We start from the raw sequence: 24269 nt of genomic DNA on the forward strand, positions 1-24269 counted from the left end.
TATAAAACCATGCCACCGCCAGTGGTCTGTTTCGCATGTGCCATTGCACGTGCTTTTCGCATACTCGACTACTCGACTGCTCGACTTTGGGAAAAAGGGGGAAGGGGTCCTCTATTTGGTTTTGTCAACGAAGTGAAAATATCTTATTCGGCTTAATTATAATTCGCATTTAAACAGTCTGTACCACTTTAAAGGGTGGATTATTTTTTTCAGTGGAATTTTTGTTTTACACAATCGCATTCTGATGCATGAGAGTCAGTCGGCCACTGATCTGTGTATTCACACGGTCAATCTGAGTTAGCCCTAGCCTTTAGACCGTCGTAGAAAATAATTCTGTATTCAGGAGTAGATCCAGGAATTATTTTGCGGGGGGTGGGAGACTAACCAGAAAAGGGCAAATGGAACAACACGTCAAAAATAATAATTAATAATCCACTTTTGTGACTGTTTAGTGTGTGTCACTATATTAATATTTATCATTATTAACTAGGGGTCTAACCGTCCTGCTTCAAAGTTATTTGCTTAATTTTAATATTTAAACAGGGGCGGATTATATACGGCTAAAAAAAAAACCCACCCCCACCACGTAGATAACCTGTATAATTTATAATTTCAAATTATAAACATTTACATATCATTTCGGACACCCCCCCCCCCCCACCTAAAGCATAATCCGCCCCTGTATTATGATAAATACTAAACAGTCCCAAAGTTGATATTTTACTGATATGTCATTTCTTTCTATTTTCAAGCCTTTGTTCCTTTCACAAAGAAAATGTGACTTTTAAAAGTCATCTATATAATAATAATAATATTATTATTATTATTATTATTATTATTATTATTATTATTATTATTATTATTATTGATATATACGATAATAAATGAAAACAATTATTTATTATTAGTAATAATAATATTAATTATTATTATTATATACTAGAATGCCAGAAATCAAATATAATTCAACTTGTTGAAAGTACACAACGAAAATAATAAGGATCGCGCACCTTTACTTTTGACACACGCCCCGTATATCTGACGTCATGGGACGCCATCGTTGATTTTCAATCGATTTTAGAAATTGCTAATTAGGGGCGTAATCGGGGGGGGGGGGGGAACCCTATGGATTTGCAAATGATCATAAAATATGTCCGGCAGGATCCACGAACATGCTGAAAGTGCTAACATGTTGGAAATAGTGTTCTTGAAGGCGTAACCCTCAATTTTTCGAAAGTGATCCGGAACTGGACAAAGTGATCCGCAACTGGCGTAAGTACGCCAGCTCGAACAACACTGCTTTTGGTGCCAAATGTTTACCTAAATTTACATTTTATATCACTGTTTATTTATATGGTTGATTATCTTTATTACCAAGAATTTCTTTTAAAGTCATACGCGCGCATATTGACAGAATTCACAATTTTGTTTGAAGTGATCCGGAACTGGCGCATCACCTGTATTGTCAATATCATATATTAGGAATAAAAATTGTATTATGCGAGCGTCTGGCGAGCATGATACATTATTTTTATTCCTAATATATGATATTGACGATAACGAAATACACGAGGGTAATAATCTCTTTATCATGTAAGCTCAAGCTTAATACAACATGTTTTTGTAAACTGTACACGCAACTTTAATTCCAGTCCGCCATTACTAGATATTCAAATGACGTAAGAATATGTTGTGCGGTGTATTTTTGAATGGAAATGACGTCAAACTCGAATGACGTCATTTTGGATGTCCTTACATCAAAATAAAGTTATGCCTAACGTTTTTTCTTTTCTGAACGCGGGAAAGCTTTCAGTGTCAAATTGCCATTGAAATGTTTTTATTTGATGACTATGAATGCATACATCAATCATGGAGTGTCACCCAAGTACGTTGTCAATAAACCTAGTGCCGAGACCTCAACTAATTTACATCTAATTTGCAAAGTTATCAAATTCTTAAAGTATGTGATCTGAAAAATATCACATACTTTGATAGCACTGAAAATGTAAGATATTATATGATAAATATTATATATCTATGTATGTATATATGTATATATATATATATACACACACACACACACACACATACCTATATACACGTGCACCTGTGTGCCTCCCCACTTTTTGGCACCTTCCTATGTACACCTGTGAGTATATAATTGTACATGTTAATTATATATTTCTTGAATATTTAACATAGTGATAATATGATCTCTAAATTTATACCTGTAAACATTAATTTCTCGATTCCAGAATGTTTGTTACAGCTATTTTAAAGGTTCTAGAAGATGTACATCATGTTTTGTTTTGCTTTTGTTTAGTTTTTTTATCCACAGCTAGGACCCCTGTTTACATTTGTAACCATCATAACGACAGGGAAAAAGACAAAAGTACATGCCGTTCCTCTAACTGGGTATATAAGTTGAAAATATTACAAAATATAATGCCATGTGCAGGGATATATACATGTAGTATATATATATATACTATAAAATTTCAGTTTCAGGTGCAACACAAATCATCATTCAGTTGAATTCTATAAAATGAAGACACTAAAAACTTGTTGGATTAGAAACTCTTTTCTCATTCAGTAAGTATATATTGTTCAAACACGCTTTCACCTTGTGATGATGCTGGAGGTATCCTATGCCCGGATCTTCGGTGTACCTCAAAAATCCAGTGTCTATATAAGGAATTTCATTGATTTTCATTTGGAAATGTATTATCTTGGTCGGCTAGGTGTTTCTATGGAAGATTGTCATAAGCATAATGCCCGTTAGTGACCGTCTGTGCCCTTTTTAAAGCTGGACCATCCCTTTTTAGAAGTTTTCTGAATCTGTCTCCGATGACCGCGGTGTATATGCATTCACAATGAAATATTTCCATTTTCTTCATGTTGCTGGAGCAGCAGGAATATTGTTCCAATTTTGGTCTCAGTACACTCAAAATCTTGAGTTCTCATTTTGTTTTTGCAGAATCCTAGTACTATAAAATAACACAGACGTGCGAAACTTCCTTCAAAGAAATTGGAACGTCTCTTCTGCCATTCGTTTTTGAGTCTGGCATTAGCCTGCCCTCTGGTGTCAGCAGTTCTTCAGCCTTCAGAGGCTCGGTGTATCCACGGTTGTCTCTCCTTCTTCCAGGGGATTTTCCACGCGGTTGCCGCCGTCTCATCATTGTAATTATCAATCTGAAAGCTGAACATCACATGTTAATGTAGTTAATTAATTATTTGCATGGCGGCCATAGCATGGGTTGTTGATAGGTGGAGATGCAGTATCAGGAGTGGATACAAGGGGAGTGGAGGGGGCTGGAAAATCGCCTCCATAAATATGTTCAAGTGGGGTTTTTTTTTTGGGGGGGGGGGTTGGGGGGGTGCTTTCAAAAAACAAAAAATTAACTGGGTTGCTCTTTTTATGAGTTTGTCCATGTGTCCCTTACCTGTTAGTCCCCAACCCCCCCCCCCCCCCCAAAAAAAAATTAATCCTGGATCCACCCCTATTATGTGGGGAGATATTTAGTATTTCAAAAAATTTCTGTATAACTAACCGAAGCCCAACAAATAGTACTGTTATACAGAACCGTGCCCAACATAAGATAACTAGCGAAGTAGTAAAATAAAGCCAGAGGCATGTTTAGGGGGGCAAGCGCATGCAGTGTTGGCACCTAACATTAAATGGAAGGAAGGAAATGGTTTATTTAACGATGCACTCAGCACATTTTATTTACAGTTATATGGCATCAGAAATATGGTTAAGGACCACACCAGAGCCAGTTTATCCTTGTAGCACATGTACCACATGCTTTTGTTAAAGTCTGTTTTTGTTTCATGACACCACTAGAGCACACTGATTTATTAATTATTGACTACTGGATGTCAAACATTTGGTAATTTTGACATATAGTCTTAGAGAGAAAACCTGCACCATCCTACAGACAGAACTGCAAATACCACGGCCTTTGATATACCAGTCGCGGTGCACTGACTGGAACGAGAAATAGCCCAATGGACCCACCAATGGGGATTGATCCCAAACCGACCGTGCATCAGGTGTCCCGACCCTAGATGAGATGGGGGAAAAACCAATACAGGTTCGATTCTATGACAAAAGTGCCTTAAGTGAACACTTTACTAACTGAGCTAGTCACACCCCAACTAACTGAGATAAACAAGTACATTAAACTGTGTTTTAGTATGTACACATACCAGAAATAAAGAAATGTTTTATTTAACGACTCACTCAACACATTTTATTTACGGTTATATGGCGTCAGACATATGGTTAAGGACCACACAGATATCGAGAGGAAAACTGCTGTCACCACTTCATGGGCTATTCTTTTCGATTAGCAGCAAGGGATATTTTATATACACCATCCCACAGACAGGGTAGTACATACCATGGCCTTTGATATACCAGTCATGGTGCACTGGCTGAAACGAGAAATAGCCCAATGGGCCCACTGACAGGAATCGATCCCAGACCAACTGCACATCGGGCGAGAGCTTTACCACTAGGCTACGTCCTGCCTGACTTACACATACCAGATGACAGAGAAAAACCTCAGTAGATCCACAGCGGGGAATTGATCCTAGTACCCTTCACATCTTAGTTGATTGGTCCACAACTGAGCTATACCCCACCCATATATCGTTAAAAACAAAACAAGCATTCTGAGAGTACTGCTAAATTAAAGCAATACATGTCCACTATCAGGCCAAACAGATTTTCATATCTCCTAAATTCAAAGGCCATAATTCTGCGAAAAGTGGGCAAATCACCATGAAAGTTAAACAGTACATGACAGTGGTGGATCCAGAAAATCCATTATGGGGGGGCCCCCAGTGACATGAGGTGGAATGCCAAGGGAACTTTGGAGGGGGATTGTAAAAAAAAAAAAAATTAATATATAATAAAATTATAACTATCTCAAAATTTTGGGGGGGGGGGGGGGGGCGGACCCCTGTGGCCCTCCTAGATCCACCTCTGCATGATAAAGCTATATACAAAATTTCAGTTCAATATTTGAAGGCATTGTGAGAAAAAATCCAGAAAATTATATGTGGGAGAGACGGACAGACAGACGAATGGCCAGACAGATGGACGGACAGACAGACAGACAAAGATGAAACCTATAGTCCCCTCTGGTTGGACAGGTAGGGGACTAATAATCCTTCCTTACCTGGTTATATTCACCTTTACCAAGGTAACAATGATTTAGTCAGCTTCCACAAAGGTTAGTTTTCAAATAAAGCGTTAATAAAAGTTTTATACTAAATACACAATCCAACCATTTCTACTTGACCCAACAAAGAAGAAGATATCACTGTATCATCCAAAACCGTGACTAATTTGTTCATTACAATGAATGTTAGTAACAAATGAATTTCAAGCAGGAAAAAAAATACAACCTTCTAGTTTCCATGGTTATGCTTAGATCAAAATAGTAAGAGATACCACATATTAAAAATGTATAATTTTTTTTTAAATATTAACTCATGGTACAGTGTTGTAGATAATAGAAGTATATCGATTTTTTATGAAAAATTAGTTTTTCAGTGCGAAATGCTAAAATGGGAGTTGTTGAAAAGACCCTGTGTAAGGTCTTTGCTAGAACTGACCACATGGATGAAGTGGTTAATGGTGCTGGTGGAGGTGATGGGGGGTGGGGAAGAGGGGGATATGATGGGGGGGGGGTGTTGTGTCAACTTTCTGTATATCCACCATACAACCCACAAAATAAAATTTAATTTAAACCAAGTTTGCAGCATCCCCAACAGACAGATATAAAATTATAATTATGACATCTCCCACCTCCAATTGGTAGATTCAGAAGGGGTGGGAGGGGACTATAGGTTTCATCTCCATCCTTTTTGTTCGTCTGTCAGTCTGTCCAACATGTAGTTTTTCGGATGTTTTTTCATGTCTTGAGATGTTGAGCTGAAATGTTGTGTATAACTTTATCATGTACTGTTACAGATCATGTTTGGCTTTCATGGCGATTTACCCATTTTTCACAGTTATGGTCCTTGAACTACTAAAAAAAAACCCGGCCGTCATCTGACACAAAAAAAAATCTAACTTTTGTTAGAGTTGTCGGAATAATATGGTTTTGGTGTCATTTTATATTTTTCAGATCATGTTGAAACCAATTCTGCTATGAAAATGAACATATAATATCCTTTTAATGCATCAAAATAAAACAAATTTGTTATGTTAATCCATAGATAGATCCAATGATAAGATGGATTAGAGACGAGTGAATATCTGCACTGCCAGGACACTCTGGTGATATTTCACTACTGTTAAATGCAGAATAGGGCTCAATGTCAGCTAATTGAAAGTTAGTACCCCAAATGCTATCTAATTTACCCACAAAAGATTAGATAGCTGCACCCAAATTGACAGTGCCAGAGCGGGAGAGCCAAGCCAATTAAAAAGTGGGATTTTTAGTTATCTGGATGGTGTACAGATCGCTCAGGATTTAAATGGAATTGAATTAATGATCGGACTAGGTGTAGGCTAAAGCATGAACCTAGTTGTATTCCATACATCAAAGTATATGGTAAAAAGATAGTGGATCAACAAAATTAGCAAAATTGGATTTTGATGCATTAAAAGGATATTATACGTTCTTTTTTAAAGCAGAATTGGTTTCAACATGATACAAAACAAATAAAATGACACCAAAACCACATTAATCCGACAACTCTAACAAACGTTAGATTTTTTTGTGTCAGACGATGACCATTGTGGAAAATGGTTGGTGGCCATCTTGGAAAATGGCCACCATCCTGGAATTTAAGTGGATTATTTTAGCAACATTGGCTTCAGCATAGGCTACAAAATATAAAATGACACAAAAACCTCCTTAATTGGACAAGCTAATCAATTTCTATGAGAAAATATTAAATTTACGATCCAAATGGCGGCCATCTTGAAAAATCACTGCATCTTGAAATTTTAGGTGGATTATTTTAGCACTATTTGCTTTATCATAGTCTAAAACATAAGAAACGACACCATAACCTCCTCAATCGGACAACCCAATCATGTTCCATGAGAAAAGGTATAATTTAAAGCAATATTTTTGGAGCGGGACGCAGCCCATTGATAAAGCGTTTGCTTGATGCGTGATCAGTCTGGGACCAATCCCCATCGATGGGGTGGGCCCATTGGGCTGTTTCTTGCTCCAGCCAGTGCACCATGACTGGTATATCAAAGGCTGTGGTATGTGTTATCTTGATTGTGGGAAGATTGCATATAAAAGATCCCATGCTGCTATTCGAAAAGAGTAGCCCATGAAGTGGCGACAGCGGGTTTCCTCTCTCAATATCTGTGTGGTCTTTAACCATATGTCCGACCCCATATAACAGTAAATAAAATGTGTTGAGTGCGACGTTAAATAAAACATTTCCTTCCTTCATATAATTTAAAGATCCAGATGATGGCCATCTTGGAAAATAGCAATTTTTTTCAATTTCAAGTGGCTAGGACCGTTTTCTTGTCAAGTGATCCATAGCCATTTTCATGCTTGCATCACCAACTGAATGATTCTTCCCCAAAACCACTCTTATCTGCTCCACTATAATAAGTCATAAATTAGACGCAAATAGAAAGTTCAACTCGGTGTGTGTTCGAGGAAGATGACAATACCCTGAACAGTCAATGTAAATCATGAAAACATACAGAGCAGCTGGAATTTTCAAGTAATATATAAATATTTCATCAGCCACAAGACATTAATCATTGTAAGTTAAGAAAGAATAAAAAAGAAAAGAAAATGAAAGTAAGAAAAAAAGAAAGAATACAAACATTAAAAAAAAAATGTAAAAAGAAGAAAAAAGAAAAATAAAACAAATCAAAAAGAAAATAAATTAAGGAAACCGAAACTAAAGAGAAATAATATTAGTTTGTTTTGATATTGATTTTATTTGGCAAGGTTTTGGATCAAGTCTATCAAACCAGGACAAAGAAACATAATACTGAAATGTAGGAATATAATATTTTATTTTTAATACATTGTATTAACTAGGTAACAGCTAAAAGTGAGATAAATTAAATACTGTATATAAACATGGGTGTATTTAGAGAATAGCTAACGAGCTACGAGGAATTATGAATTATCTGTCCCTCGCCAAAGGCTCAGGTTTACAACATTCATTCACGAGGGACAGATAATTCGTAACTCCTCGTAGCGAGTTGGTTATTCTCTTTATACCCATTGTCAATTTTAATTAATTTTTAATGTAAAAATTCCTCTGCAGTCTACAACAAAGTCATCAGCCATTACGTCATATAATCTTACGCGAATTACATGACGTAATGTAAGTGACGTCATAGCATAACAGTTTTTTTTACAGCCAAATGTTTACAGTACAAAATAATACAAATGTATTTGCATTTGAAAATAATTATTTTTATATATTACTAAAGCCGCTGCTTATGAAAATATACCATTTCATGTTTACGAAACAAATGAGTCCATTTGTTTTTGTAAATCTTTGTAGATCATATAACATATGTGTAATCTGACTCATGAATGGAAACATATGAATGAAAGTGAAGTTCCGGCCATGACAAGCAACCAACCAAACGTCGTGATTTTGAAGCCAGCCAATCAGTGGCTGTAGAAGCAATCTGCACACTGTGCAGAGATCGAAAAAATATTACCCCGTATATTTGAGCCCATATGAGTAATAAGTATATATACACACACACACACACACACATTTCATTTTATTTCAACTTATTGTCATGCTTATATCCAATTTAGGTTCAAGCATGCTGTCCTTGACACACACACCTCAGCTATCTGTCCAGGACAGTGGGTTAGTTGTTAGTGGTTACTGAGAGAGAAAAGGGTGTAGTGACCCATTGAGTCGTTAAAACTCACTCTAGGTAGGAACTGAGAGAGCACATTGATTTTTTATCTTATCGGCTATTGGATGTCAAACATATGGTCATTCTGACACTGTTGTTTTGGTTTTTTTAGAGGAAACCCGCTGTCGCCACATGGGCTACTCTTTTACGACAGGCAGCAAGGGGTCTTTTATTTGTGCTTCCCAGAGGCAGGAGAGCACAAACCATGGCCTTTGTTGAACCAATTATGGATCACTGGTCAGTGCAAGTGGTTTACACCTATTCATTGAACCTTGCGGAGCACTCACTCAGGGTTTGGAGTCGGTATCTGGATTAACAATCCCATGACTCGACTGGGATCCGAACCCAGTACCTACCAGCCTGTAGACCGATGGCCTAACCATGATGCTACAGAGGCCGGTGAGAGAGAGAGAGAGAGAGAGACAGAGAGACAGAGAGACAGACAGAGACAGAGACAGAGAGACAAAAACAGAGAGACAGACAGACACACCCATACATATGCAGTGTTTCAGCTAGGATTTTGACAGGGCAGGGCGTTAATTTAATTGTTGGGCATTTTTTAATGTGAAAGTCATATTTTTAAGGCTGGATGTGACAGACTTATCGATATTCATAAAAAAAAATCATACATTTCTTTCCCTGCTTTTTAACAAAAAATGTATTCTGAAATTTTGATATTTTTTGTAAAAAAGTACATTCATGGCCATAGTTAATATTACTGTACCATTGCACTAAATATAGACACAATTAAGCCATAATTAAAAATTACAAAATGTTGGATCACCTATAAAAATCCTAGTCTTTATACCATTTAATACGACCCACAAATGTAAAGTAAAATATATAAATAAAATAATTAAAAGATATCTAAAAAAAAAAGAAAAAAAGAAAGAATTATTACAAATACATAGCAAGACATAAAGAAACAAAGGAACAAACAAATAAATAAATTGGCATATGGATATATTTGCAACTGCATTTAATTTCTGACACTAAACGCTATTATTAAAGATGATGGTCTAAATAAATTTCATTTTTAAGCTTTTGCAGACGAATGAATGAATGAATGCTTAAAGACACCCCAGCACACAAAAACTATATCTGCTTTTGGGTGTCTATCAATGGTAAATGTATAACAGAATTGATGCAACATCAATATAAACAAATTCTAAAATTATTTTAGTTAAATACACAGTGTAAAAAGCTGCGAGTACCAGTCTTGTAAGTTTGCTTTATGACATATTATAAGAATGCAAGTAATGTTGCATTTATAATGACAGGTTATGTCAATTAAAACTATATATATGTCTTGCAATGGCCACCTAACTGCTTAGCTTAGTAACTGGTTTAACGTGTCCATATACAACTAGGGTTTCAAACACGCCTATCCCGGGTCCGGCCTCAGACAGGATCGGGGGTCTGATTCGGGACAGGGATAACCTAACAAATAGGGGAAATTTTGATTAACGCCAGAAGTATAAAAAGGGGAGAGTTGGAGTTAAAAAGTTTTGGCTGTGCCCTTAAAGAAAAATATCAACATTCCTAACCTATATAAATTATTAATATAATATATTTTCGGTGCTAATTTAGATGGGCTGGTCTAAAATTAATAATAATTATTAACCAATATTCATTAAGCATATTTTAAACATTGGTTTGACCAGGTGGGGGGGGGGGGGAGGGGAGGCCGGCCCTACACAAAACCTAAGGCCAAACCGCTTACGCATATAGCCCCAAAGAATGCCCTAACTCCCGGCATCCCATCACCCCCACCCACCCACCGTGTCCAACCGCAGTTCAGTCCAATCCTGGCAGCCTACTAGTTGTTTAGGAAGTTATTATAACTTCCCAAACCGGCGTCACTTGAAGAGTAACGCCAAAGGGTTATAAGAGTTTAATCGCTGGTGCCACCAGGAGAGTGGAACAAAACATCCAGCAATGATTAATTTAATATTTCATTTTAAATACCAAGCCTGCAGAAGGAGAGAGGTGAACCTGGCCGATCCATGGAAAAACAGGAGACTCCTCAGTTGTCCTCCAAAACAACACGATTACGTTATTTAGAAGACGCGGCAAACTTTAATCTATAATACCTAGGGCAGTAGACGAGGTAATATTAACCAAGCCACTACCAAAGGCACAGACCAGACACCTGCCCTGTTAAATTACATAATTTGTTTTTTTTATTAAAAATATAAAATAATGATTAAAATATGGATAAAATATACATAAACATAAACCTATCAAATTTATTTAAAAAACAAAAAAAACACAAAAAAACGCCCACCTAACTGCATAAAATAGTTATCAAACAATTACTTTAAAAACCTATTAGTTATGAATGGTTTACTTTCAACTGGGTGTTTGCTTAATTAGTTACATGATTTGTGGGTCTGTGTGTGATGGAGTGAGGATTACTCCTCAATCAAGCTTTTTAAGCCTGGCTGCCTTCTCACTGTCATAACGCCTAACAAAAGAAAAGAAAAAACATGCCACAGTACCATTGTCACACGTTCACACCTGTGACCAAATGATGTATTGTCAAACATACCAACCCTGTACACACTTCGAACGGAAAGCAATTTTTTTTTTTTTTTTTAAATTATTTTTGTATATCAATGAATTAGAGCAGGGCAGCGATAATCAGGGGTAGGGCGCAAAAAACTGGACTGGGCAGCACAAAATGGGGCAGGGCGCCCCAAAACGGGGGCAGGGCACAGCACCCTTCTATTTATTGCTAACTAGATCACTGCATATATCGAGTGGTTATGGTGGTGGTCTGGGAACTGTGAGAGATTCAGTGCCTAAGGTTCAAGTCCCAGTGACAATTTGTGAAGCCAAAAAGGATTTTTATTCTCTTTATATATTTGTATTTACAAGTTAAACCCGACATACAACATATAGATATTCATAGAGAGAGAAAGAGATAGATATAATACATGTGTGTGCATGCTCCTGGTTGGAGTTTATGGGTGTTTAGTTAATATCACGAGTCAAGCATATATGCTGTATTGTCGTAATATAGTCAATATATACAACAATACAGCATTCGCGCATGACTCGTTCCATGGAGTGGTACTAATGCCAGTGATGCACCAAATTCAGTTCTCCGAATGTATTTTGAACTGAAAAGTGGATTCCGTGACGATACTCATTGACACACCGGCTGCAAAAGAACATAGAATCGCACCGAAGCAAACTGGCACACGTACACCAAATACAGTTATGATGCAACAGGAAGGTTGAGCACTTGCCTGATGTGTGGTCGGTCTGGGATCAATCCCTGTCGGTGGACCCATTGGGCTATTTCTTGTTCCAGCCAGTGCACCACAACTGGTATGTTAAAGGCTATGATATGTGCTATCCTGTCTGTGGGATGGTGCATATAAAAGATCTGTTGCTACTAATAGACTATATGTCAAAATGCAATAACTGATGATTACTAAATCAATGTGCTCGAGTGGTGTCGTTAAAAGTATCATTAGACTGGCCTTCACTGGTTGCATCAATTTTAAATGACGGCTTATGTAAGATGTCTCAAAAATGCTTCACTAAACTATTGGGGTTTGGTAATATTTAATTTTTGTTTTTTAAATTAATATTATTTACCGTTTGCCACAGCAGTTTTGAATCAGTTGTTGATACATCTCTAAATTTTTAAACTAATTTAACTTTATAACTTCTCCTTTTCCTCCAAATGAGTTTCTTATACTTCTTTTTAAATAAAAATGCATTTTGTTTTATTTCAGGTGTATTATTAATATTTCGACTAAACTGATGACAACTGTTCAAATCCCGTCAAAGCTGGCTGACACTTTCATTCATCTTTCTCATTTATCACCGTCTGCCCATCATTCTCATTATCTTAATATAAAAACCTTTCCAACTTCTCCCACGATTTCATTTTTTTCCCGACCGTCTGTCAGTTTCCTCTGTCTTCAGAGTTGTCCACACTATCGCCTATTTGTCTCAACTCCCTGTACTTCCCTGCACCCACCTGGCATCCTCATCCTCTGTCGCTAATAAAGCTGGTCTGACCCATAGCATGGGAGTATAGTAGGTGGTTACAGGTGCCTCTTAACAATGCCAGAAGTAACCATTGAACTGTCTCTGAAGTGGTCAGACTAAACCCACAGATAAAGCTGATGGGAAATGGCAGGTATGTGGCATGGACAGCCACATAGAGACAAGCTCCTGTTGTTGTTGGAGAGATAAAGACTGGGATGTGGAGGTGGACAGCGAAAGAAGATAGGAGGAGCAGCCTCTCCCTACAGCATTATGCAATAGTTGAACAGCACTATATATGCACATTGTATATAATACGTGATGGCCATACCTTACGTGTGGATTACCATTAGATTAATTCCTTATTAGTGTTACAGCATATTAGGGTACTACAGAGTGACAATGCAAATATTCTAGAATCAACAAGTAATTTGCAATGTACATCTAACAAAATGCTAGAATTTAGCATAGGTACTTGATGAAAGAAAAATAAACGATTTCCTTATGATAGAGTTACTGTATATTTAGCCACTATGATACGGTTACTGTATATGTAGCCATTATCGACATTGTAGACGAGTATGTGGAAGTTACTTTGTTACTAGTTCGTCAAGATAAACGTTTCAGCTCGTTATTTATCATTGTGATGTTTACTGTCACCATTGTCATAATGTTAAAAAAAGGGACCGTAGATGTTTACCTTGGTGAACGTTATACCATCTCATTATGAAATATACCATCCAGGGCTTCTAGAATTTTTATACAATCCACTACCCATGGGATCACTGATTTTAAAAATTTACTACTCACAATTAAAAATTCACTAGCCCTATTTTACTTTTAAGTTAATACAATTTTACTAAATAATAGTAATAATCAGATATGTCAACTAAATAGGAAGATAGAGCTTAAAAACACTAACATTGGGTGATGGTGGTGGGGGCAGGATATTCATATTTACAAAATAGACTTAACTGCAACATTTGACAAATGTTTTTCACTAGCCATGAGGCATGGCAATAGCAGTTATTTACTAGCCCAACATTGAATATCACTAGCCATGGGAGTGGGACTACCATAATCTGGAAGCCCTGCCATCTAATTTTGCATTAAACTGTTATAGTTAACCACGAAACACTGTGGTATTATCCCCTAAATAAAATTGTATTTCACCCTGCTGCTTTAACGTTTTTTATATTAAGCACATCTGAATTCATCTAACAGAGTAGTAAACATTCATAATGAAATCTAATTATGGCACTCTTTGTAACAGTTCCTGCATTATCACTGCAGACTACCATAGCACACAGTTTTCGTCAGCTATTAAGGCTAGGATCTGGCTCATTGCGGCATATCACTGAAATGCGCCTGTCCCTTGGCACAACTTCGCCTCGAAAATATGATTCTTTTTCAGGGAGAATTTCATGGGTGTAGTGATACCTGACAGCATCTCTGAAAGTAAAGCACAAAAAAAGATATTGGTAAAAAAAAACCCACAACTACCGTACATAATATATCATACTTGCCTTAGTGATGCAGGCTTGGATAAATCTGGGCAACCATAATCGTCATTGTTGTAAGCCTTATGGGACTCTAACCGTAGCACCAAATTGCTCATAGTTCCCAGACAACCACCATTACCACTGACTGATGCAGGCTTGGATAAATCTGGGCAACCATAATCATCATTGTTGTAAGCCTTATGGGACTCTAACCTTAGACTCTAACCTTAGGCACCAAATTGCTCATAGTTCCCAGACAACCACCATTACCACTGACTGATGCAGGCTTGGATAAATCTGGGCAACCATAATCGTCATTGTTGTAAGCCTTATGGGACTCTAACCGTAGGCACCAAATTGCTCATAGTTCCCAGACAACCACCATTACCACTGACTGATGCAGGCTTGGATAAATCTGGGCAACCATAATCGTCATTGTTGTAAGCCTTATGGGACTCTAACCTTAGGCACCAAATTGCTCATAGTTCCCAGACAACCACCATTACCACTGAGTGATGCAGGCTTGGATAATTCCGGGCAACCATAATCGTCATTGTTGTAAGCCTTATGGGACTCTAACCTTAGGCACCAAATTGCTCATAGTTCCCAGACAACCACCATTACCACTGAGTGATGCAGGCTTGGATAAATCTGGACAACCATAATCGTCATTGTTGTAAACCGTATGGGACTCTAACCTTAGGCACCAAATTGCTCATAGTTCCCAGACAACCACCATTACCACTGAGTGATGCAGGCTTGGATAAATCTGGGCAACCATAATCGTCATTGTTGTAAGCCTTATGGGACTCTAACCTTAGGCACCAAATTGCTCATAGTTCCCAGACAACCACCATTACCACGTAGTGATGCAGGCTTGGATAAATCTGGGCAACCATAATCATCATTGTTGTAAGCCTTATGGGACTCTAACCTCAGGCACCAAATTGCTCATAGTTCCCAGACAACCACCATTACCACGTAGTGATGCAGGCTTGGATAAATCTGGGCAACCATAATCGTCATTGTTGTAAGCCTTATGGGACTCTAACCTCAGGCACCAAATTGCTCATAGTTCCCAGACAACCACCATTACCACTTAGCGATGCAGGCTTGGATAAATCTGGGCAACCATAATCATCATTGTTGTAAGCCTTATGGGACTCTAACCTCAGGCACCAAATTGCTCATAGTTCCCAGACAACCACCATTACCACTGAGTGATGAAGTGATTAAGCATAAGGCTGCTATGTACTATGTTCAGAAGTCTGCTTTGTTTAATGACACCACTAGAGCACATTGATTTATTAATCATCGGCTATTGGATGTCTTACATTTGGTAATTTTGACATATAGTCTTAGAGAGGAAACCCACTACATTTTTCCATTAGTAGCAAGGGATCTTTTATATGTACCATCCCATAGACAGGATAGCAATTACCACTGCCTTTGATATACCAGTTGTGATGCACTGGCTAGAACGAGAAATAGCCCAATGGGCCCACTAACGGGGATCGATCATAGACCGACCACATATCAAGTGAGCGCTTTACCACTGGCCTACATCCCGCCCCATACTATGTTCACAATCTGTTACTAGCTCCCACCCTGAGTCAGTTTCAATGGCTTAGTGAGGAGGTGTAATGGTACAAACGTCTTGATCACCAACTACTACGTAACTATAATCACACTGTTTTAGATTGTCAGCCCAGAGAGCTTATGTGTGTCTGGAACAGGGTGCTTAAACTGTAATAGGAAATAAGCACAAAAACAAAGTTAAAATGAATATGATTAAGTTGTTGACATATCTTTGTGTCGACATGTAAATTCTAAATAGAACAATATACTAAATATCCATGTATAGTACTGTAATAATGGAAATGTTTGTTCGTAACTTAAAAACCGTCCTATCTTAAAATGGAATCTTTGTTTAGGGAACACTTTATAAACAAATAATTAAAAAAACTCTCAAAACTGAACCCTCTGTAAACCGGAATTCCGTCAAGACTGGATGTCTTTCACAGTCCCTTTTCAGAAATCAGTATAGAACTTAACATCTCTAAACCAAATACCTGTTATAACCAGACATTTTGCTTGGGAATCGATCCTAGACTGACTGTGCATCAAGCAAGCCCTTTACCACTGGGCTACATCCTGCCCCGAAGAGAGAGAGAGAGAGAGAGAGACAGACAGAAAGAGACAGACAGAAAGAGAGTGAGACAGAGACAAAGATAGAGAGACAGACACACAGACAGAGAGAGAGAGACACACAGAGAGAGAGAGAGAGAGAGAGAGAGAGAGAGAGAGAGAGAGAGAGAGAGAGATACATATAAACCATAAACAGACAACTGATACATTTTATAATTATTTTTCACTCTTACTAAAAAGATCTTTACTAAATCTGAACCAATTACAGTACACTTACTTCATTATGTAAAGTGATCGTTGTTTGAGCAGAACTTTGGCTGATTTGTTCTTGTCCGTTTCATGAACAAACTTCATAACAGCTGCCGACAGCAGATTCATTCCAGCAATTGTATTACCACAAAACTGTAGAAAATAATTACACTGTATTAAGTCTTTAAATATATAATTTGATTTGTCAGTACTTAATAAAGAGATTACATGCATATAATTATCATAGCCTATTATAAATTCAAAAGTAGTGTTGCATTTAATTTTAAAGAGTTGGGTTTTTTCATCAGGATTCCTGCATGCCTCATGTTACATTTTTTATCAAAACATCAGTCAATTAAAGAAATGACAAACAAATATAACAAAATAAAATTAAATAAAAATACATTAATCTGCAGTTTGAGTTTTACTTAATATTTTCACTAATTCCAATCTAGAACAATCTAAGTGTTCTCACAAATATGCAGTAAAATGAAGTTGTTTTAGTTTAATATAATTTCACAGTTTTAAAACATACATTTAAAATGCCCTGCATTTACTCTTGATTACCTATATATAATAATGGTCCTATAATAATTAGACCCAAACAACATTCAATTTTTGACAAGTTTAATATTTTGAACATGTTTATAATAAATACTGCATAGATAGTAACCTGCATCTTTAATTGTTGCTAGTTTTGATCTTGACAGAATTTTAATAATTCTAACTTTATAATACAAATGTATTGAATTTCAGGGCCAACTGAGTGAACATATACTTCAATGTGGTTTGGATGCTGAAATGTATGTACTTTATGTCCCAAACCTGTTATTAGGGTTTCGGGGAATGCTCTTTTAAAAAAATAAAAAAATAATTCCAGGTGTTAAAATACAGCATTTCCAGCCTTCAGGTTGCATGGTACCAAAGAAGAGAGTTCCGTGTCAAAATTCGAGGTCAAATATTTACGAAGGAAAAACAACTGTGGCTGTAATTGGTAGTAATATGTGACATTGATTATTTGTCCAATACTATTATCCACTGACAATAAATAAATATATTTTTATTTTTTATACAGTTGTTATGCAGTATATACCAGAGGTTGAAACTAATGCGTGATACCCCCAAATATGGAACTGCAATTTTGAGCAAAAATGACGGTTGCTATTAAAAACATTAATTAAATGTCTTAAATGGTATGTGACCCCCTCCCTCCCCCCCTCATTTTCTTGCAGGTAGATTAGATGTGAGGTGCCACACTTTTTATTGCTGTACTTCCTGGGTGTGTTGATACGCTGCTTATATCAGTTTTATTAGTAAACGTTAACATTATCGGCAATAGGTATTGATTTGGTCTATTAGAACCTTCAGACCACAGTATCGGGGAAAGAATGTGGGGCCATGGCTATCTTCTCGAGTTAGTATGAACCAGTCTGTGAAGACTATTTGTCTCCTTCAAAAACCCAACATATTTCATTGGTAATTCAATCATAAATCTTAATTAGGAAAGGAAGGAAGGAAATGTTTTATTTAACGACGCACTCAACACATTTTATTTGTTGAGTGCGTCGTTAAATAAAACATTTCCTTCCTTCCTTTCCTAATTAAGATTTATGATCTTAATTAATAAAGATGACAGTAGATATTAGGCCAAATAAAAAAACTAAGTGTGGTTCCGGTTACTCAACCAACACAATTTTCAGACCTTAAACTTTTTTTCCACCTACTGAACTTCAAAATAGCGACAGAATACACCATTTGTTTGAAATGTTACTTTATTGCTCTTTACCAAGACCAGTTTAACAGATTTTAGGATTAAAAAATGTTTTTAAAAAAGTTATTGCCTATCTACCTACCCTATATGTTTTTCATGTATAACCAAAACAACACATATTTTTTTATTTGGCCTTAGGCATAGTATGTTTGGTTGATGGGGAGATGGGTTGAGACAGGTTATGGAGTTGAAGTCAACAACTAATATATAGCTAACAATACTTACTCTAACGGCATCTATGTGGGGTTTGATATAGCCTTCTTTAGAAAGTTCCAGGACGTGTACATAGGCAAGCTGTGGTATATTTTTGGGAAATGCCAGCTGTTTAACTCTTTCCAGAATGGCCGAGTTTCTCGTGTTCCATTGTTTCCTTTCTGTCTCTTTGTACCCATGAATGGCCTGGAAATAGTTACAATAGGTATATATAGGCTATACCCCATTTCAGCAAAAGTTTTAAAGTGCCACAGTAATAAAACACATATTTTGCTATCTTTTGGTACCTATATATCATGTTTACAATGTATATGAATCTTATCAAATTTTTAAAAAGATCTGAAAAGCCGTTTTTTAAATATTCGTAATAATCTATCGCTGTTTTTCTGGATTTTTTCGGTCACTAATTCCAGTTTGGCTTGATACGAGGACAAAAACAAAAGAAGAAAAAAAAGAGCAGGATTCATCCATAGTGAAGAATATCATCTGCTCATGGAAGTAAACTGAGATTTATCCTACTAAACTATATAGGATAATTATTTTGTTACGGTGTCTTTACTACATGTACCGGCCTCGGTGGCATCGTGGTAGGCCATCGGTCTACAGGCTGGTAGTTACTGGGTTGGATCCCAGTCGAGGCATGGGATTTTTAATCCAGATACCGACTCCAAACCCTGAGCGAGTGCTCCGCAAGGCTCAATGGGTAGGTGTAAACCACTTGCACCAACCAGTGATCCATAACGGGTTCAACAAAGGCCATGGTTTGTGCTATCCTGCCTGTGGGAAGCGCAAATACAAGATCCCTTGCTGCTAATTGGAAGAGTAGCCCATATAGTGGCGACAGCGGGTTTCCTCTCAAAATCTGTGTGGTCCGTAACCATATGTCTGACGCTATATAACCGTAAATAAAATGTGTTGAGTGCGTCGTTAAATAAAACATTTCTTTCTTTCTTTTACTACATGTAGTTAGACATCCCTTTTGTATGTGTGTAGAATTTAAAAAATAATAACTAAAAAAATAATTTCATACAAGGGCAGGACGTAGGGCAGTGGTAAAGCACTCGCTTAATGCGTGATCGGTCTGGTATCGATCTCCGTCAGTGGACCCATTGGGCTATTTCTCATTCCAGCCAGTGCACCACGACTGGTATGTCAAAGGTTGTGGTATGTGCTATCCTGTATGTGCATATAAAAGATCTCTTGCTACTATTAAAAAGTGTAGCGGGTTTCCTCTCTAAGACTATATTTCAAAATTACAAAATGTTTGACATCCAATAGCCGATGATTAATAAATCAATGTGCTTTAGCAGTGTCGTTAAACAAAAACAAACCTTTTTTACATTTCATACAGACAATGTTCTTCACCATCGGTGAATATTGCTGTTTTATATTACTATAATGTCTTAAATTGTCACCATGAAAGTTTTTACAATTTGCACATTATTTTTGTTATTTCCAAAACAATTTTCCTGTTCATTTTATGTCAAGCTAAACTGGAATTATTGTCAAAAACACTTCAAATATTTGCTGGAATGGGGTATAATTATTTCTTTACAGTACTGGTATAGAACATATCATCAACAATTAGGCTCCACCATTTCACCAATCTAAGGAATATTTTTTTTTAATAATTTTAATTAATAACAGTTATTATGATTTGGCAATTTTTGTAGACTAGAAAAGCACAAGTCTATTTGTTGACAGTATTATTGAAATCAATACAACATACAACTGGACAAAAGATGGCTTTGGCTTATACACAAGGCCAATGATTTTGAACTTGATATTTAGGGTCAAACTATGAGGTTGGCGTATCCAAGGAGTTGACTAATATACGACAATATACAGTACTGGTATATATAATTTCCCAAACAAAAATTTGACAGCTGATACTTTTTCCAAATAGAGCTAATTATTTCTTTAAAATACGGTAGCATTCTTTACGCTGATATGAATTTTTAAAATGATTATTAAGTAACCCATCAATTCCCAACTCCCAACAATTTCTTAAATTGCCCCATGTTGTTGCTATTGTTGATTTCAGCATCATGTTAAATGCTTGTTGTTGATTTCAGCTTGTAAAATACCTATGGTAAGACATACTGAATCACATGTTAACACAACTATGCCATTTAGGTCAGTGGTTTTTGATAAAATGATAATGAAATTGAAATTTATGGTCCATTTAAAATCCAGCTAACTTCTGTGATATCACCTCACAGTATAATAATATTTTATCTAACAAATGTCATGATTATTGTAAACTAATTTTATTCAGTGTTGATTTAACTGCAATTTGTATAAATACTACGTTTATTTCCCACCATCGCAATCTGCATGCGTGCTCTCGACCACGAGTACAAAATTAACAAAGAAAAGGAAGGAAATGTTTTATTTAATGATGCACTCAACACATTTTATTTATGGTCATATGGAGTCGGTCATATGGTGTCGGACATAAGGTTAAGGAACACACAGATTTTGAGAGAGGAAACCTGCTGTCTCCACTTCATGGGCTACTCTTTTTGATTAGCAAGGGATCTTTTATATGCACTATCTCACAGACAGGATATCACATACCACGGCCTTTAATATACCAGTCGTAATACACTGGCTGGGCAAGAAATAGCCCAATGGGCCCACTGTCGGGGATCGATCCCAGACCAACTGCGCATCAAGAGAACGCTTTACCAGTGGGCTAGGTTCCGCCCTTAACAAAGACAAATGGAATAAATGAAATTGCATCATTGATGCGAACAACTATTGTGTTTTTTTACAAATTTACATCAAGATTTACTTGTGTGTAATCATAGTGTTTAATGTCTGCAACTGTGTCTCTTGACACGTCCAGTCTCAGCTGGATGTGAGCATGACCTATATTCACACGGACAGCTTGGGATAGCCTACTTGTCATTCAGCCCTCAACTAGCATGTGTATTAAAATTGACACGCATTGTCAGTCAGGTTTTTTTTTAAAGTTAAAGTTTGTTTTGTTTAACGACATCACTGGAGCACATCAGTTAATTCATCATCGGCTATTGGATGTCAAACATTTGGTAATTCTGACTCGTTCTCATCAGAGGAAATCTGCTACATTTTTTCTAATGCAGAAAGTGATTTTTATATACACTTACCCACAGACAGAAAAACACATACCATGGCCTTTGTCCAGTTGTGGTGCACTGGTTGGAACAAGAAAAAACCAAATCAGCTGAACAGATCCACCGAGGTGGTTCGATCCTGCAATGCAAGCACCTCAAGCAAGCACTCAACTGACTAGAGCTAAATCCCGCCCCCGGTCAGTTTTTATTATTTTTGTTCAAAGATTTGTCCGTGTTAAATGTTTGTGGTGTTTTTAAAAAATAATAATAATAAAAAAGAAGATTTATACCACTCAACCACTATGCTGTCTCGTGTTATAATATTCTTGCACACTATAAACTTGTGCACTAAACAACATGGCAAAACACCTGGTATGTGGTTCTGTGTATTTATAACACAATAACTCCTGGTAGTCAATTAGTTACTTTTTATGGAGCAAGAATATATGGGGTTTTTTTAACATATTCTTGTTACTAAAATTAACCATTTGCATCACATAAACTATTAGGGGTGTCATAGTGTTAATACAGAAATACCACATCATATGTACAGGATCAGGCTAAAATGGCACTACTACAAACACGGAACCAATTTGGCTATAATGGCAGCTCAATGTTTCGGCAAAAAACTGAACATTTTTGGATGAAAACAGAATTTTTTTTTTTTTTAATATAGGACCCAACAGTTCATTCTGTCCATTCATCCCATCTTACAAATATGTTTTTTTGTAGATAAAAATAATTAAAATAACAACATAACAACAGCAAAGACAGGCAAAAGTTTTTCTCTTTTAAAATGTGTTGTCTTTATTAAATGTTGAATAATGTAAACAACACATTTTATGCAAATACCTGTGGACGATTAACTGGATATTGCCAACGTCTAGTTGCTATTACTTCTATCTCCCTTGCATGGACATAAAAATAGCTGCTATTACGTCTATCTCCCTTACAAGGACATAAAAATAAAACAAAGTAATAAATGATTAATGTAGCCGTTGTTTTATTGAGTATATCATCATCAACAACTTGTAATGATTCTTGTTTTTGCCATACATTTTTAAATACTTGGTGCCATTTCAGCCAACACTAGATTCTGTTTTGTCCATAGATTTTGCTTGTGTTTTAGTCAACGCTAAATTGAGTTTTGTCCAGTTTGGTTCCATTTTTGCTTGGGGTCGTTTTGGCACAGTGCCATTTTTGCTATAACCCATAGGCACACTGACATACGTAGGAACATATCCTCTACCCACCCCACCGTCTTTCCTCAACAGATTTAACTTATCAATAAGTCTTTAAGTACATCTCAGTACAAATTGGTGTTGGTTAGTCGATAAGGAATTAAAAATATGTATTGATACATTAGCTACGGTATCGTGTATTGTATCGTCAACAGTAGTATTGTGATGCATCGCAACATCCCTATAAATAAAAAATAGCTAGCTAATGACGTCAGATATCTGCTTTATCCTGTGAAGGTAAGAATGGAAATCCAGGGAGGCTCAGCCGAGCATAATTTCTCATTCGGCCTGAACAGGAAAAAGCAAATATCCTATGTCAGTAACTAGTTATTATCTTTATCCTGCAGGCCATAAAAAAATAAGGGGAAAATCTATTATTTCAGCCACATTGTACGATGACTTAAGAGGTCAAATGAGCAATTTTGTAATGTAGCTATGCGTGTGACATCATATGAGTGACGTCAAAAGTCATAATCTGTTAGTATACGTTTATGACTGCTTCAATCGGTCATCATAATCTGTCAATAGAAACAGTGGTTGTAGGATAAATGATGGTAACCCACATCATCCCAGTGGTCTACTTCGTAGCGAAGTCGTTTCATGTATGGTTCAATTTCATCCAAGATAAACTTTTCTTCTTCAGCAGAGATGAAATCTGGATAAATGAGCACGTTTTTAGACACAACATCCAAAGTTTCATTATCACTAGCTTCAATATAGCCGTTACAGGATGAATGTTTCGGGTTTCCTTTTTCCTCACTTTGGTGCGATAATTTTGAGAAATATTTGCAGAAAGCTGGTTTCTGTAATGTTAGTTTTGGTACATACACTCTACATGCATAAAACGCCAAATGTCTGTTGATAATGTTGCCATTGCAGAACAGTTTGACTGAATTTTTTATGGACACAGCTAAAGGAATAAAATTCATTATTATTATTATTAGTGTTAAATACAATTGTCAAATTGTTAGATCGCCGTGTGTTTTATGAAGGTATTATAACATATATCAATGTGTTGTTCTAGCGTACATAACGTTGTATTTAACGGTAATGGTCTGAAACATCAGTTTAACTTGATTCACGTGCTGAATGTCACACTCCTCATGTTATTGTCGGAAGTAGATATGTAAGTCTCCGCATGCGCAGATAATT

General features: G+C 36.6%; 1 protein-coding gene and 1 long non-coding RNA gene across 3 annotated transcripts; one reads left to right on the forward strand and one right to left on the reverse strand.

The window, feature by feature from the left end:
- Positions 1-1118: 1118 nt before the first annotated feature.
- Positions 1119-17635, forward strand: LOC121375711. Of its 2 annotated transcripts, XR_005958348.1 has the most exons (4): positions 1119-1272; positions 2503-2592; positions 2978-3180; positions 17548-17635. It is a non-coding gene; the product is annotated as an uncharacterized LOC121375711 (long non-coding RNA). The 2 variants fall into 2 exon arrangements; XR_005958347.1 differs by lacking the exons at positions 2978-3180; positions 17548-17635 and adding an exon at positions 12637-13800.
- LOC121375710 (alpha-ketoglutarate-dependent dioxygenase alkB homolog 7, mitochondrial-like) lies at positions 13858-24226 on the reverse strand. Its single transcript, XM_041503304.1, has 4 exons — positions 23681-24226; positions 18788-18961; positions 16820-16944; positions 13858-14344 (listed from the first exon to the last, which is right to left on the reverse strand). The coding sequence occupies exons 1-4, from the start codon at positions 24044-24046 to the stop codon at positions 14209-14211; spliced, it is 801 nt and encodes a 266-aa protein (XP_041359238.1). The 5' UTR covers positions 24047-24226; the 3' UTR covers positions 13858-14208.
- Positions 24227-24269: the final 43 nt, after the last annotated feature.

This window comes from Gigantopelta aegis, chromosome 6 (genome assembly GCF_016097555.1).
Source record: "Gigantopelta aegis isolate Gae_Host chromosome 6, Gae_host_genome, whole genome shotgun sequence".
NCBI lineage: Eukaryota > Metazoa > Mollusca > Gastropoda > Neomphalida > Peltospiridae > Gigantopelta > Gigantopelta aegis.